A 14944-nucleotide genomic window follows, 5' to 3' on the forward strand; every position below is an offset into this window, starting at 1 on the left:
CCACGAACCACCATTGGATGAGATTTTAAGCCTCCGATTAAGCCAACATCATTGGATAAGATGTTGTCCACAATTCAATGCTGTATTGATGTGGTACCATAAGGAGAGGCAGGCAAACGTTGATGAACATAACAATTCTTCTACATTCTCTAATTGTGTAGACTTCTTGTAAATTCAGTAAGGCAACAATAATGTAAATCTTGATAGTGTAAAATGAAACCAATTGGTTTCATTTTACACTCTCTAGATTAGGGTCTGTTTGGTTACAAACTCTCCATCATTTAGCTGGGGAATCTCCTCAAAGACCAAGTTGGTTGAAAACCACTGATGTATACGACGACTTTATACCTTTATACTTTACCCTCTTACTCTCTCTCTCTCTCTCTCTGTGTGTGTGTGTGTGTGTGTGTGTGTGTGTGTGTGTGTGTGTGTGTGTGTGTGTGTGTGTGTGTGTGTGTGTGTGTGTGTGTGTGTGTGTGTGTGTGTGTGTGTGTGTGTGTGTGTGTGTGTGTGTGTGTGTGTGTGTGTGTGTGTGTGTGTGTGTGTGCGTGCGTGCGGCCCTGTTCAACAGTACAAAGATGGCAAGAAGTTGAAGCCCAAACCCAACTACAACAGTGTGGACCTGAACGAGGTGGAATGGGAGGACGTGGATGAGATAGTAAATACATGCACGCGCACGCACGCACACACACACCCACACACACACACACACGCGCGTGCACACACACACACACGAATAAGCTCTATAAGTGTATCAATATTAAAAGAAACCTCCATTGCACAATGCTGTCACTTGCCAAAACGTATTGAGCTACACTACAGGCGAACGTGGCATTTTTTTTTTTAGCTTAGATTTGTTTTATTTGATTTATTTTTGATTCCCTGAAGAAGGCAACTTGTTGCCGAAACGTTGGAAAAATAAAGATTTTGATGGCATCGTGACTACGAGCTGTGCAGCCTCTCTCCTTTCTCAGTCATTTGATTTATTTTAAGCACGCTCAATCAGACAGACAGACAGACAGACAGACAGACAGACAGACAGACAGACAGACAGGCAGACAGACAGACAGACAGACAGACAGACAGACAGACAGACAGACAGACAGACAGACAGACAGACAGACAGACAGACAGACAGACAGACAGACAGACAGACAGACAGACAGACAGACATGCTTTATTCTGTTTCTCTCTCTCGCTACTAGGCTTACCCACATACATCTACAGTATGATACTGCTTTTGAATGTAACCTTTAATTCAATATCTTATAACAATTAACCTATATAGTGAACAACGTAGACACACTATAGGGTCTGCAGTGTTTTATATATGTGAGAGACTGACACTATCAAATGTAATGTTCCCAGTTAAGAACTGCCATGGTGAGAGGAGAGACTGGGTCCTTCAGTCTGAACATCAGAGCATCTATAGATAAAGGGGTGAGTGGTAACCTTTCAGGCCTATTTTTATGGTAATATTTGACAATACAGTCTGTTTGTTGGTTACTTTTCATATATTTGTGGTCTTTTTATATAGTTTATTTAGCCTATTATTTATTTATTTCTCATTTTAGAGGTCTTAAAAATATACACATATAATTGATTCAACTCTGATGTTGTCTGTCTGCCAAGATACGTAGGTTGCGTAGTCCTATCTTGTAAAAGTACAGAAAAGTCATCAAGATGTTTTTGCTATCATTGATGATTAGCTGATCTGTCCTCACATAATGACTTTGTTCTTTTGTTCTTCCAACAGAAAAGACCCTTTTATCTAGTCAATGACTATTTCTATACAAACATTGATGATACCCCGTTCAGGTAAACCAAATATTTCATGTCTACATTGTGGATGTTATTGTCATTGTCTAATTACTATGAATTTATATTGTATATTATTGGTCTCCCAGACACAATAATTGAACCCTGTTATTGAAGGTGTACACTTTCTCCACTAGATGGCAGTATGTGACATACTATTTCATCAGGAAGTTACAAGTTTGTGTAGCTTTTAGGTTGGACAAAAAATCATGGTTTTCCCCAACCATTTTGTGTCCTCAGTTTTGGCTTGGTGCTGACCCAGGGCCCTGGCCAGTTAATCTATACAGGCAGCGTGTCTGTTGAGGAAGGTAGGTTGTTTCAATGTTTATCCAATGCAAATTCTTAAACATCTGTGGCCAAATTTGACTGAGGGACTGCCATTGGATTTTTTTACATTTTCGTTTTTTCATGTCATATGAAAGCAGGGAATAGCTTCAACTTTACATATTGGTTGTTCAGTTTGACCCACCAGTTTTGGAGATGTGGCTTATAGAGTATGTCTTGCAGAAAACAGCGAGTTGAGAAAACAGGCTTGAAAGGTTCACTTCTGTGGTACACCTAGCTACATTTATTTCATATTTACATGTCGATTTCAGCTCTGATATTTATTTCAGACATGCTCTAGTATGTGAAGAGTCTGCATGCCTGTGCTATTAACTCATTTTGGATAAAATATAAGTAAATTCAGTTTTTCTCCTCTGGTGAAAAGCTAGAGGTTGCACGATGGCAGGCTCTCAGTCAATGGTCACATTTATCAAACACTTTCAAGATTAAAAAAAAAAGTACAAAAATAGCAGATGTACAAGCTCGCATCGCGGCATGAAGTGACGCGTTGTGAGCTTGTAGATCTGCTTTTTTTGAGAACCGCTGTTCTAAATCCTAAGAGTTTAGTATAGCTAAACACAGATGGTTTCCCGGTTGTAATTAGTCTCTTCTGCTCCTCCTGTGTTAACCCTGTTGTGGTAAATAATGCTTGTGTTCTTTAGTCAACTTGAGTAGTTAATGACGGGTTCAATGGCCTTTCCTTTATACTGAACAACAACAATTAAAAAAACAAAAAAACACCCACACATTGGCCTACAGTAGATCAGACATTGACTGATGTAGGCCTATAGATAAATAAAATCTCACGACCCATTCTGCCATTATGTGCAACTGAGTGTGGAGTTATGATGAAGAAGGAGAAGACTGACTGGAGCAGCTCGGACAATGCAAGCCTTTTATTATAGGTGCTAGCAGTGTTGTTTTTGTCAGCACATTTCTATTTTAGTTTTAGTCATAGTCTCTTGAATAGTTTTAATTTAGTCACATTTTAGTCAAATGGAATGTTTTAGTGTCTAGTCTAGTTTTAGTCGACTAAATATCATGAGATTTTAGTCGACTAAATCTACAGTTGATGTAGTCGACTAAAATGTATTTTGGCAGGCCTTGATGCCGTTGTAATGACTGATTTTACACTTGCTGAAAATAGCCGATCTACAAGCTCACAACGCGTCACGCTGCGATGCGTTTTTCAGCATGCAACAAAGTGTAAAATAAATTATACTGGATCTCTTGTCCACTAGTCCCTTCCTAACATTTTAGTCTAGTTTTTACCTGTTGACGAATTGTCAATACATTTAGTCTTAGTTTTAGTCATCATATCTTGGTTTTCATTTAGTTTCTATTTAGTATTCGTCAGTGAAAAAAGGTAGTCGACATTTTTCGTCTTAGTTTTAGTCGACAAAAACAGTATAGTATAGCTAGTATAAAAAAAGTCATGACTCATGTCATGACTCTGATGAAGACCGTATATATATAGTATACTGTAGGTCGAAACGTTAGTTATTTATATTTATACTACTGTAGCACTTAAATAAAAGGCTTGAATTGTCCATGCTGCTCCAGCGTCTTCTCCTTCTTCTGCAAATGTTGTCTCTGTCCCTGTGATGGACCGGACTAGCCGTTCCAGTGTTGGTAGACTCCCTTTGTTCTGTAGAATTATGATGTTTTGTCCACATGTTTCTAAATCGCAGATTGAAGCCTTTGCTTTTATGAAATATCATCATCATTATTATTGTTTGGAATGCTTTGTCGCATGCATTCTAATGCTAGTTTGACCAATCCCAAACACTCTTTAATCTAATCTATTCTATTGCTATAGTTTGAACACTTCAGTTACGCTCTCGTCTTAACTAGCGCCCCTCAAAAATAACTAATAACCAAAAATAGCCGCGTTGTGAGCTTGTAGTTATTGTAGTGTTGTATATTCACATTTAAGTCGTATTAAAACACCCGGAGACAGGACTGCCTTGTACTCTTTACTGGTCAGCGTTCAATGAAACAAGTCACAGCCGTGTTATCGCATGTAATCACCTCCACTTGTGTGTTAATCACATATGATACACCTGTGTCTAACATCCTGGTACATTATGCAATACAATGAGTGACAATACAATACAAGTGACACTGGACACTACAGCTATACCTTTATTGAAAGGATACCCCCTCGTTTTCGAGAGGGTCCAGCAGAGAACAATACAGTAGACAAAACCAGTTGAGGCGACTGAGAACTTGAATCCATGTTGACTGTGGTTTATTCTTTCTCCACAGGCCTCCATGACCTCAACTCTCCAGACCTCACCATAGCGTCGGAATGGTACGTATATGGAATCACTATAGAAAACCCACAATCCATTCACTTGTGGATTACAAACAACAGATGTATAGGCTGCAGTCCCTTTTTGGCTGTTGGATGAATGAATGAACACATTTTAATGACGTTGAATAACGTCAAAGTAATTTCGATGTCTCAGTACGGTTATTAAACTATATGAAGTCGTCTCTGTCGGGTGGAAACTTCATACATGGTATGTCCTAAACTGTTACTTTTCAGTAAGTACAGTAGGACATTAAATATGGAGATAAGAGGTTTCTGCCCGACATAAACGAACAGCAAATTGAATGGCTAATTGGCCATTGTAAGATTATGCAGTGGCGGAAAGTAACTAAATACTTTTACTTAAGTACTGTACTTAAGTACAATTTTGAGGGATTTGTACTTTACTCGAGTATTTCCAATTTCCAGTACTTTTACTTCTACTCCACTACATCTCAGAGCCAACATTTTTAAATTTTTCAAAAATTATTTGAAAACTTTAGTTACTTTGGAGATTTTAATTTTGATTAGAAAACATACAGTAACCACTTCAACCTTATACATTTCGGCCATTTGAAAATAGCAGATCTGCTATTTTCAATAGATTTTGTACACATTTTGAATTTGCACAATGAGTAGCCTACTTTTACTTTTAGCACTTTAAGTACATTTTGATGCCGATACTTTTGTACTTTTACTCAAGTACATTTTCAATCCCGTACTTTTACTTGTAACGAAGTAGTTCTAAATTGCAGTATTGGTACTTTTACTTAAGTAAAACAATTGAGTACTTTTTCCACCACTGAGATTATGACAAATGAACCGCTCCCCACAGGACATACTGTGAGCTGGACATCGACCCTCACCACCGCAAGTACACACAGCTCCAGGCTGTCACACGCTACCTGCTGGGGAAGGAACCCGACCTGGAGTGTGAGTGTCATTCCCTAACAAATCACATCAGATCACATTAGACTAACTACATGAACTCCAGCATTCCGTCCCTATTCTTCTTTTTTTTTAGACCCCTTTTTTCCCTCGGTCCCCACTTTTAGTCGTTATGCCAGTTGAATCCTCCCCAGTCCCCCCCCACACACACAGGGGACTGTGTGTCACTGCTGTTGTAGCCTGGGGTCCACCTATGCTTTCTATGGCATTATTGGCATAGGCTGAGCTCACACGGTTAATGCAGTGCTCTATGCTTGTTGGATGAATGTTGTGTTGTGTCATGGCCGCCCCAATGCATTTCCAATGTGAGTCACATGGTTTGACACAACATTGTGTTGTATGAGGGGGAGGGGCGCAGTCGAAACACAGCTGAAAGCCGGCAGCTCCCGGCAGGATCCGCCGGGAGAATCTAGACACAGCTGCGTGACATGAGACATTAATTAGAGCGACAGAGAGAGAGAGAGAGGAGTGTGTGTGTGCGTCAATTTAACAAAGGTGCAGACGATCAGAAATCAGCAGAGAGTGATCGACGTTTGCGCTACTGTATGCCGTATTGAAGTGGACTCGGACCCAAACTTTTTTTTCTCTCCCTGGAAATAAAAACGCCTGGGTTTCCGAGGCTACTGCTGTTGTCCTACTGACTCTGAACATTGAGGAGCCCAGGAGGACATAGGGCCTTCGTCCTAGTCCTCCCGCCCCAAAACTCCCCTCTGACAGTTGCCGCCCCAACCTCTGTGGTGGTGAGACATTATCACTGCACCACCCGAGTGCTTTTCTGTCCCTATTCTGGACATGTCTTAACAGGCGAACATTCTGCGAAAATAGCCGATCTACAAGCTCACAATGGGCCGCAACTTGCCACGTTTTGAACTTGTAGATTGGCAATTGTTTTGGCAAAGATATTCGTGTATAGAGTGGGAAAAAAGGAGGGGGCCAAGTATAAGACCCCTGGAGGACGCCGCACTGCAAAATATATCGTGTTGAAGTGGTAAAACCTTATTGACCTACTAGGGGCATGTGGGCCAATACTTCAATCAAATGCTCCCGAATGCCCTAATCCTAACCCTAATCTTAACCCTAACCTTACAGAAACTATGCCTATACCTAACCTCAAAACTACGTCGACCTGGGGCGAAACACCGAGAAAACACAGGGTCCAATACAAATTCATCTTGGGGCGACCATGGCTGCAGTCCCTTACAAAGCAGGGTGTGTGCTTTGCTTGCCCGGTTTTCCTCCCGGAATTTTCCCCGGTGAGGGGTGGGGAGGGGCTGGGAAGGAGTGGGCGGGCGCAGTCAGTGCACACAGAAGTCAAGGCAGACGGCTGTGTAGTTGAAGCACAACGGCCCTGCACTTATGAGAAACAACACAAATAAAAACTTTGGTGAAAACAGAAGCGCAACACGTGGTTAAAGAAACATTCAATGTACAGTTTGCTAATTCACAACTACTACTACTACTACTACTACTACTACTACTACTACTACTACTACTACTACTACTACTTTGGTGTTGGAATTTCTCTATTATAAATCTTTCACGACAGCCTAAGTACAAACTAGAAAAAGTGCCCCTCGGGGCACAGGTCTCCACCAGGGCAGGTCAGGTTGTGGCCTCCTGGTGGCGCTATAATAGGCCAATGTGAAAAGGGTGCCATTTCTTCATACACCTTTGATGGCAATTGGATGATTTGTTTTGTTTTGCAAAAATCAACCTGTTGGTGGCGCTATAACAGGCCAATGTGAAAAGGGTGGGATATATTCCTCAGCCTAGTAAGAAAATGTGTGAAAGATTTCACGTAAATTGCATGCTGCGTTCATGATTTGAGGCTTTTGTTCAAAATGGGGCAATCTTGCAAACTGTGAAAGCCAATTATAGGCAATTAGGATGGAATATGAAATATCGGACAGATCCGACTTGAGCACATGACCATAGAGATACTGTGTAACGATTTGTTTACAAAAGTCGGCCTCCTGGTGGCGCTATAAAGGCAGGTGCGGAAAATGCAGGTCAAAGGTTTGTCCTTGGCCTCTAGGGAGTGTGCATGCAACGTTTCACGCAGATCGGTGCAGTTTTAGGTAAAAAATTTGAAAAGCTGCCTCATGGTGGCACTATAACAGGTCGTTCTGGAAAATGTGGGGCAGAGGTTCATCGTTGGCATCCAGGGAGTGTGTGTACAAAGTTTTGCAGCCTGCCATGTTTTCGACCTGCTGTAGTTTTTTTTTTACCAGAAACTACAAGGTTTTTACCCCTCCTTTAATAATTAAAAACACTGCTTTTGGAGAATGACAAGAACTGCAGAGTGCTGCAACCCAGTCTGAAATGAAGCAAATGGAGGTACACAGACAGTAACAGGGGAAACCATTGCAAACCGCCTACGCTAAGGTTCACCCAGAAAGGTTCCCAGATAGTGGCTGTAGCTACCGTGCTAGAGTAATGGCCTATGTCATATTTAGACCTGAGGACGACTCTACAAATACTTTCTAAATCCTGACAGTTTTCTGAAAAACCGATGTCTCTTATGTCAGTCGTTCTCAAACATTTTCATGTCAAGGATCTTCAAAAATATATGTAATTGGCCACCGACCCCCATCTGAAAATATGTTGTTCCAGGGACCCCCCAGAAGCAAAGATTTGAGTTAAAAATGTTCGCTCTGAACGAATATATATTCAAAGATGTGCGCCACATTTCGCAAAAATAGCAGACCTACAAGGTCGTATGAGCTTGTAGATCTGCTATTTTTCAATAGCTACAGCATAACCTAATGCTTGAAACACCAAAAGGGGTTCCCGCCCAAAATGGGTGAAGTTGTTCAGAAAACACTGAACCAAAAACAAACTAGCCTATATGATATTTCTTTAATCATTTCACACAAAAGGTTTAACAATATATGACTATACTGACATACAAATAACACTGTCTGTCAGTTATAAAACATAAGAGGATTACATTTCTTGGGCAATGTATGTTTTGCAAGTAATATAAAAGTGTTACTTTTCAAATTAAAAAGTAGCAAAAGTAGCAGATCTACAAGCTCAAGCTTGTCTGTTTTCATAATTCTGTGTGACGCTGTAGTATGATCAAGTAAGCCATGAATTTACGCAAAAAGTTACAATATGGAAATAAGGGGTCAGCTCAGCTGTCCCCGACAGTCGGCAACATTGTAATACTACTGAAATAAGGGGTCAGCTCAGCTGTCCCCGACAGTCGGCAACATTGTAATACTACTGAAAGAACCAGAAGTATTCCTATACAAATTCACACATCCAAAAACAAAATCATTGAAACACTACTACTAGCTATTATTTCCACATTGCGGATGCAATGTGGAAAATCTTCAATCTGTACGGTATTATACACTAGGGCATTAAGCAACTAGTCGACTCCACTAATCCACTAGTCAACCTTGTTAGTACAAGTCTTTTTAGTTTTTTTCCCCGATTTAGTAGGCCTAGTTATAGTCACCAATGTGCACCGTTTTTAAATGTACAAATATATATATATTAAAAAGAAATTACATAATAGGTAGTTAAACAACTAGTCGACTAGTCGCCTAGTAAACTAGTCAACTAGTCAACTAGTAAAAATGACTAGAAGTGAATGCCCTATTATACACAGGAACACCTGGTGGGTCTGCTTGATCTTATGTAGTCACTAGTCAGTTATTGATGCAGAATGTATGACCCCCCCCCCCCCCCCCCAATTATTCAACATCTCTCTGACTGTGGCTACAGCACAGATGAAAGCTCATCTGTCAAGCTGCTGTCCTCATGGGCTGGGCTTCAGGCGTTGTAGTGAGGAAGGAATATTCCATACTGTTACAGTATGGAATATTCCATACTGTATACCGCTAGAGCCACCAGCTGCACCGCACCAGTGTTGTTGCCATGTCCTTTATGGTTAGTTGCGGCTTGCGGATTTTTGGGGCTTGTTTCTAAAGTGTAGTCAGCTTATTTTGGGCTTGCTTCCTAATGTTGTTTAAATGAATGTGTAATTGTCCGCGTACCGCCCGACCGGAACACATTTAGTGCCAGGGACCCCCGTACCAACGTGTCACATTGCGACGCGTTGTGAGGCTGTAGATCATCTATTTTCAAGTAGCTGATGTCTATACAGTAGGTTTAAAGTGCTCATGAAACCTTTAGTCGACTAAAACTATGACGAAAAATTATACTGTCGATTTTGTCAACAAATTAAAACTAGACTAAAATGTTAGGAAGGGACTAGTGGACAAGAGATCCAGTATAAGATATTTTACACTTGGCTGTGACGCATTGTGAGCTTGTAGATCGGCTATTTTCAGCAAGTGTAAAATCTGCCATTATGACGGCATAAAATACATTTTAGTCGACTAATTCACCTGTAGATTTAGTCGACAAAAATCTTATGATATTTAGAAGACTAAAACTACACTAAACACTAAAACATTCCAGGTGACTAAAATGTGACTAAAACTAAATGAAAACGTTTCAAGAGACTATGACTAAAACTAAAATAGAAATGTGCTGCCAAAAACAACACTGCCTTTAGTCACTCCTTCTGGGCTTGTTTTTCTGGACCCAGTAGCTTATTTTTCTCACACAGCTGTACTTGACTGTAGCAGCTAGTGGTCCAAGCCATGCAAGCAGAACCAAGTGCTAAAACATTTATTGATCTATTATTGGGTGGAGAGCCCGACCGGTGCCAGGATTAATTTAGGAGAGTCGTAGACCATCGATTGCTAATGGGTTTTGATCAATATTTTATCAATTGCAATGGTAAGAATTTCAGCACGGAAACCAGGTTCCAATATGGGGTAGAAAAGGAAAGTTACATAGTGCTGCTTTAAAGTTTATATTTGAGAACATTTAACAAATAAATAATAGATGAAAAGATGTATGTATTGTAACTTTTATAATAAAAGAACGTTTAATTAAAAATGTGTAACGTTTAATTATGCAAGGGAGAAAAAAAAGTTAATATAAAATATGGACATTTATACATGTTATTTAACCACTTTAGAAATGTTTCAATAGCCTCATTAATCATTCATTCATTGTAAGCTTGTAGATCAGCTATTTTTGAAAATAAAATCTTCGCCTAAAATCTATGCCCAAAATAGAGACCGATGTCCTTTCAGCCAAATATCTTATTTTGAAGACCATTAACTTCTCAGGCCGAGAACCAAAAGTTAGCAACGGCTATGTAGAGTTAGCCGCAATCTTTTTTTTATTCCCCCGAAACGTTTTTTTAAAATAAAAAATAAAAACTTCCAATTGATTTTTACTATGTGAAGATCAGACCACTGACAGATTTGTATTCAGAATGAATCAACATGATCTTATTTCCCTATACCCTGTTTGTTACCCATAGGTGTTCAGAATCAACATGATCTTATTTCCCTATACCCTGTTTGTTACCCATAGGGGTTCAGAATCAACATGATCTTATTTCCCTATACCCTGTTTGTTACCCATAGGGGTTCAGAATCAACATGATCTTATTTCCCTATACCCTGTTTGTTACCCATAGGGGTTCAGAATCAACATGATCTTATTTCCCTATACCCTGTTTGTTACCCATAGGGGTTCAGAATCAACATGATCTTATTTCCCTATACCCTGTTTGTTACCCATAGGGGTTCAGAATCAACATGATCTTTTCCCTATACCCTGTTTGTTACCCATAGGGGTTCAGAATCAACATGATCTTATTTCCCTATACCCTGTTTGTTACCCATAGGGGTTCAGAATCAACATGATCTTATTTCCCTATACCCTGTTTGTTACCCATAGGGGTTCAGAATCAACATGATCTTATTTCCCTATACCCTGTTTGTTACCCATAGGGGTTCAGAATCAACATGATCTTATTTCCCTATACCCTGTTTGTTACCCATAGGGGTTCAGAATCAACATGATCTTATTTCCCTATACCCTGTTTGTTACCCATAGGTGACGAAGTGCTGCTGCAACAGATCCTGTTTGACGCTGTGGTAACGGCTCCTATGGAAGCCTATTGGAACGCTCTGATGCTCAACGATGGCGACGGGTAAGATTTAAACTTGTTTTTCTCACGGCGTGGAAGCCAGGAATTAGATGGAATGCGTTGAGATTGTGTGACGGGAAGCGCATTATGAAGGTGTTGTGTGTGTTTCCACCAGTTCAAAGCTGCTGCTGAGCCAATCAGCTATGAGAAACGTACCCAGAACAGGACACAGGAATGCAGTGTTGTTTTTGGCAGCAAATTTAGATTTGAGTTTAGTCATAGTTTAGTTTAGTTATCTGAAAACTTTTAGTGTTAGTCTAGTTTTTTACAAACTAAAATGTATTTTGGCGGACCTTGATGGTGTCGTAATGGCTGATTTTACACTTGCTGAAAATAGCCGATCTACAAGCCCACAACGCGTCGCGAGTGTAAAATGACTTGTGTCTTACTTATACTGGATCTTTTGTCCACTAGTCCCTTCCTAACATTTTAGTCTAGTTTTTATTTGTTGACGAAATTGTCTAGGAAATTGTATAGGACATAAAAAAAAACTGCCAGGACATCAGAAGGTAGAAGGTCCCGGGTTCGATTCCCGCCAGGGGAACGCTGTGGGCGATGGGGGCAAGTTCTTTCCTCTGCATCATCAGCAGCCTACAGTACGCGGGTCATGTTCCCCCCTTGTCCCCTAGGCCTAGGGTATAGGTACTCAGTATCCTCACAAAAAAAACATCCTGTCTCCCCCTGGTCAGCCGGGGCCTGATGGAGGGGCTACAATAACGTGAAGCGGCCTGCTCACTCCATGAGCTCAGTTTCGGGGCTTTCCCCAGGTTGGCAGAGGGAGAGTAGGACCAAGGATTACAGCTTCTAAAGGCATTAATTGGCACCGGGTGACAAAATGGTTACAAAATCATGGGATAAAAAGAGAAAAATAAATAATAAAATAAAAACAAGACAACAAAAAAACGTGTGATACCATCTTTTATTTCTCTGAATGGATCATTTTACAAAGGTCGCAATCATTCAAAGGTAGCATTTATCCATACGCAGTTTGCCTCCCAGTGTGACAAATCTGCCAACTGGAATCGCCAGACCAAGAAAGTAACGAGGACGTCCTTACCTAGCCTGGCATTTATTTATATCTTTGCACCGGCAGAGGCGCGTCCGGCCACTGCGAGGCTAGTCCTTACCTTGTTTATGTACAGTATAGCCTTGATGATGATGTGTGATTTAATCAGTCACAACTGTCACGCACGCACGCACGCACGCACGCACGCACGCACGCACGCACGCAGAGTTTCTGTTATGACGGGTTGTTTATCTGCTACCAGCGATTCTACTGCCCAAGCCTAAGGCATGTCCTGCAGGTGAAAGACAATTTCTGGTGCTGTACAGAACTAAATAACTTTAAAGGAAAACCTGCTGTATGGGAAATATATCATAATAATCATAATAATCATATGAAAAACGCAAACGGTAATACATCCATGTAAAGAAAGACGTTGCCGCATCGATACTGATTAATATAATGTGGTGTGTGTTTATGGAGCATTTTACCACAGGACTCAGCCTGTCAGAACCAAGGCCTGGAACTATCCTATTTTAGAACACTCACTTTATAACATGTCTATATGCATTCATCTCACAGCTAACCTCACGCTGCTAAGCTAACATTAGTGTGTCATTGCTGCTTCGTCCACAAACTTGCTAAACATAGCTACAGATTGCACAGGAGGAAGCCATGCTGTTTTTTATTTTGCCTTTCATCCAGGGAGCATTTTGCTGGAGATGACACAGATTCTCTCATTTCCAGAAACGCTGTTTCAAATTCAGCCAGGCATTTATTCTAACACATATTCACATTCGGGGGTCTTGCCCCCATGCAGCGCCGACACAGTTTTCTACCGCCGAGCAGTTTTCCACTGGAGCAGCGTGAGGTTAAGTGGCTCGTTCAAAAACACCTTGCCGGGAGCAACGGAACGAGGGGAGCGTATTATTCATTTAACCTTTACCTTCCCCGATCTCCTGGACAGGGATTCAAACTGGGAACTGGGAACCAGTCAAAATACCTCTGCACGCCGGAGGGGTGCGGGTGGGAGGGGGACTGGTGGCCAGTGTTGCCAGGTTCATGAAAACAAGCCCCAAAAGAAGCGACTAAACCTATATGCAAATCAGCTATTTGAAAATAGCCGATCTACAAGCTCACAGGCCCATGGACAAATACATTCATTCATTCGCCGGAGGGGTGCGGGTGGGGGGGGACTGGTGGCCAGTGTTGCCAGGTTCATGAAAACAAGCCCCAAAAGAAGCGACTAAACCTATATGCAAATCAGCTATTTGAAAATAGCCGATCTACAAGCTCACAGGCCCATGGACAAATACATTCATTCATTAATTTGCTTGACTACACTTAACAAGCCCCTCCAAAAAAAAAAAAGCGTATAATGAGCAGACATGGCAACAGTGCTGGTGGCTCCAGTTGGTGCACACACCATACAGTACTGCTATGTGTGAGCCCGATTCCAACGCTAGCTGACTCCCATCTTATCGCGCATCATGACCCCCTTGGTGTCCTGTCTCTCTACGCTCTCCTGTTTGAAGAATAAAGCAAAACAATACCGCGGGGGGGAAACCCTAGCAAAAAATAAGCCCTCTGATCTGCTTTCACCTGCTGGGGAGAGATAATGCACACAGTATCCTAGATGATCTGTGCTTTGTCACCATTTCCTCATGTTATCTTTGTGTGTGTGTGTGTGTGTGTGTGTGTGTGTGTGTGTGTGTGTGTGTGTGTGTGTGTGTGTGTGTGTGTGTGTGTGTGTGTGTGTGTGTGTGTGTGTGTGTGTGTGTGTGTGTGTGTGTGTGTGTGTGTGTGTGTGTGTGTGTGTGTGCACAGGGTGGAAGCTGGGCTGGAAACAGCCTTCCTTGGCACTCGTTCTGGCCTCATGAGGCTAACCAGATATACTGGTATGGAGTCAAGAGTGGCCAAGTAAGTCTTACATGGAGAGCCAATGTGTTGGTAGAGGTACTGTATAGAATAGATGATGATGGCCAAAAATGGTGCCACATTCCAGTTAATGGTAGATGCATTACACCAGTACAGGACATGCAGTGGTGAAAGTCATGCCAGGCTAAAAATAAATGTTAGATTTGCTCTCCATGACGATCTAAAAATACGTTGAAAACAACAAGCCTATTCATTCCCTGGCAAGAGTTTCCTGCTTAGCCCCAGAAATGCCCCCTTCTCCCTCCCTCCCTCACGTCCAGTTCGAATGTCATCAGGACAAATTCCTGTACATTTAATGCACCTGGCAACTAAAGTTCTGATTCTGTCTTGATAACAGGAAGTTCCTGACGCCTGCTGACAAGGACAACCTGTTCACCGTGGATCACTTTCCGCTGTGGTACCGCTTGGCAGTGGAAAACACTCCTGGCAAATTCTACTATTACTCTGTCAGCGACAAAGGTCATTGAATTACCATAATATTGTCTTTATTCTTACGTCAACACATTGTGATCCTTGACAATCACAGCAACAGTATCTGAGCATTATGACTCTGGACCTTGCACGTTATGTA

General features: G+C 41.3%; 1 protein-coding gene across 1 annotated transcript in view; it reads left to right on the forward strand.

Moving 5' to 3' along the window:
* Nucleotides 1–14944, forward strand: part of LOC306923877 (voltage-dependent calcium channel subunit alpha-2/delta-4-like) — a gene marked incomplete at both ends in the record, with an annotated part of 33529 nt that overhangs the window by 12488 nt on the left and 6097 nt on the right. Inside the window, 9 exons of the mRNA XM_079502221.1 lie at nucleotides 572–658; nucleotides 1369–1440; nucleotides 1757–1818; nucleotides 2059–2126; nucleotides 4411–4456; nucleotides 5292–5389; nucleotides 11339–11435; nucleotides 14263–14355; nucleotides 14711–14832. Coding sequence (XP_079358347.1) covers nucleotides 572–658; nucleotides 1369–1440; nucleotides 1757–1818; nucleotides 2059–2126; nucleotides 4411–4456; nucleotides 5292–5389; nucleotides 11339–11435; nucleotides 14263–14355; nucleotides 14711–14832 — 745 coding nt within the window. The remainder of the gene's footprint in view (nucleotides 1–571; nucleotides 659–1368; nucleotides 1441–1756; nucleotides 1819–2058; nucleotides 2127–4410; nucleotides 4457–5291; nucleotides 5390–11338; nucleotides 11436–14262; nucleotides 14356–14710; nucleotides 14833–14944) is intronic.

The sequence above is a fragment of the Electrona antarctica genome (genome assembly GCF_951216825.1).
Source record: "Electrona antarctica genome assembly, chromosome: 5".
NCBI lineage: Eukaryota > Metazoa > Chordata > Actinopteri > Myctophiformes > Myctophidae > Electrona > Electrona antarctica.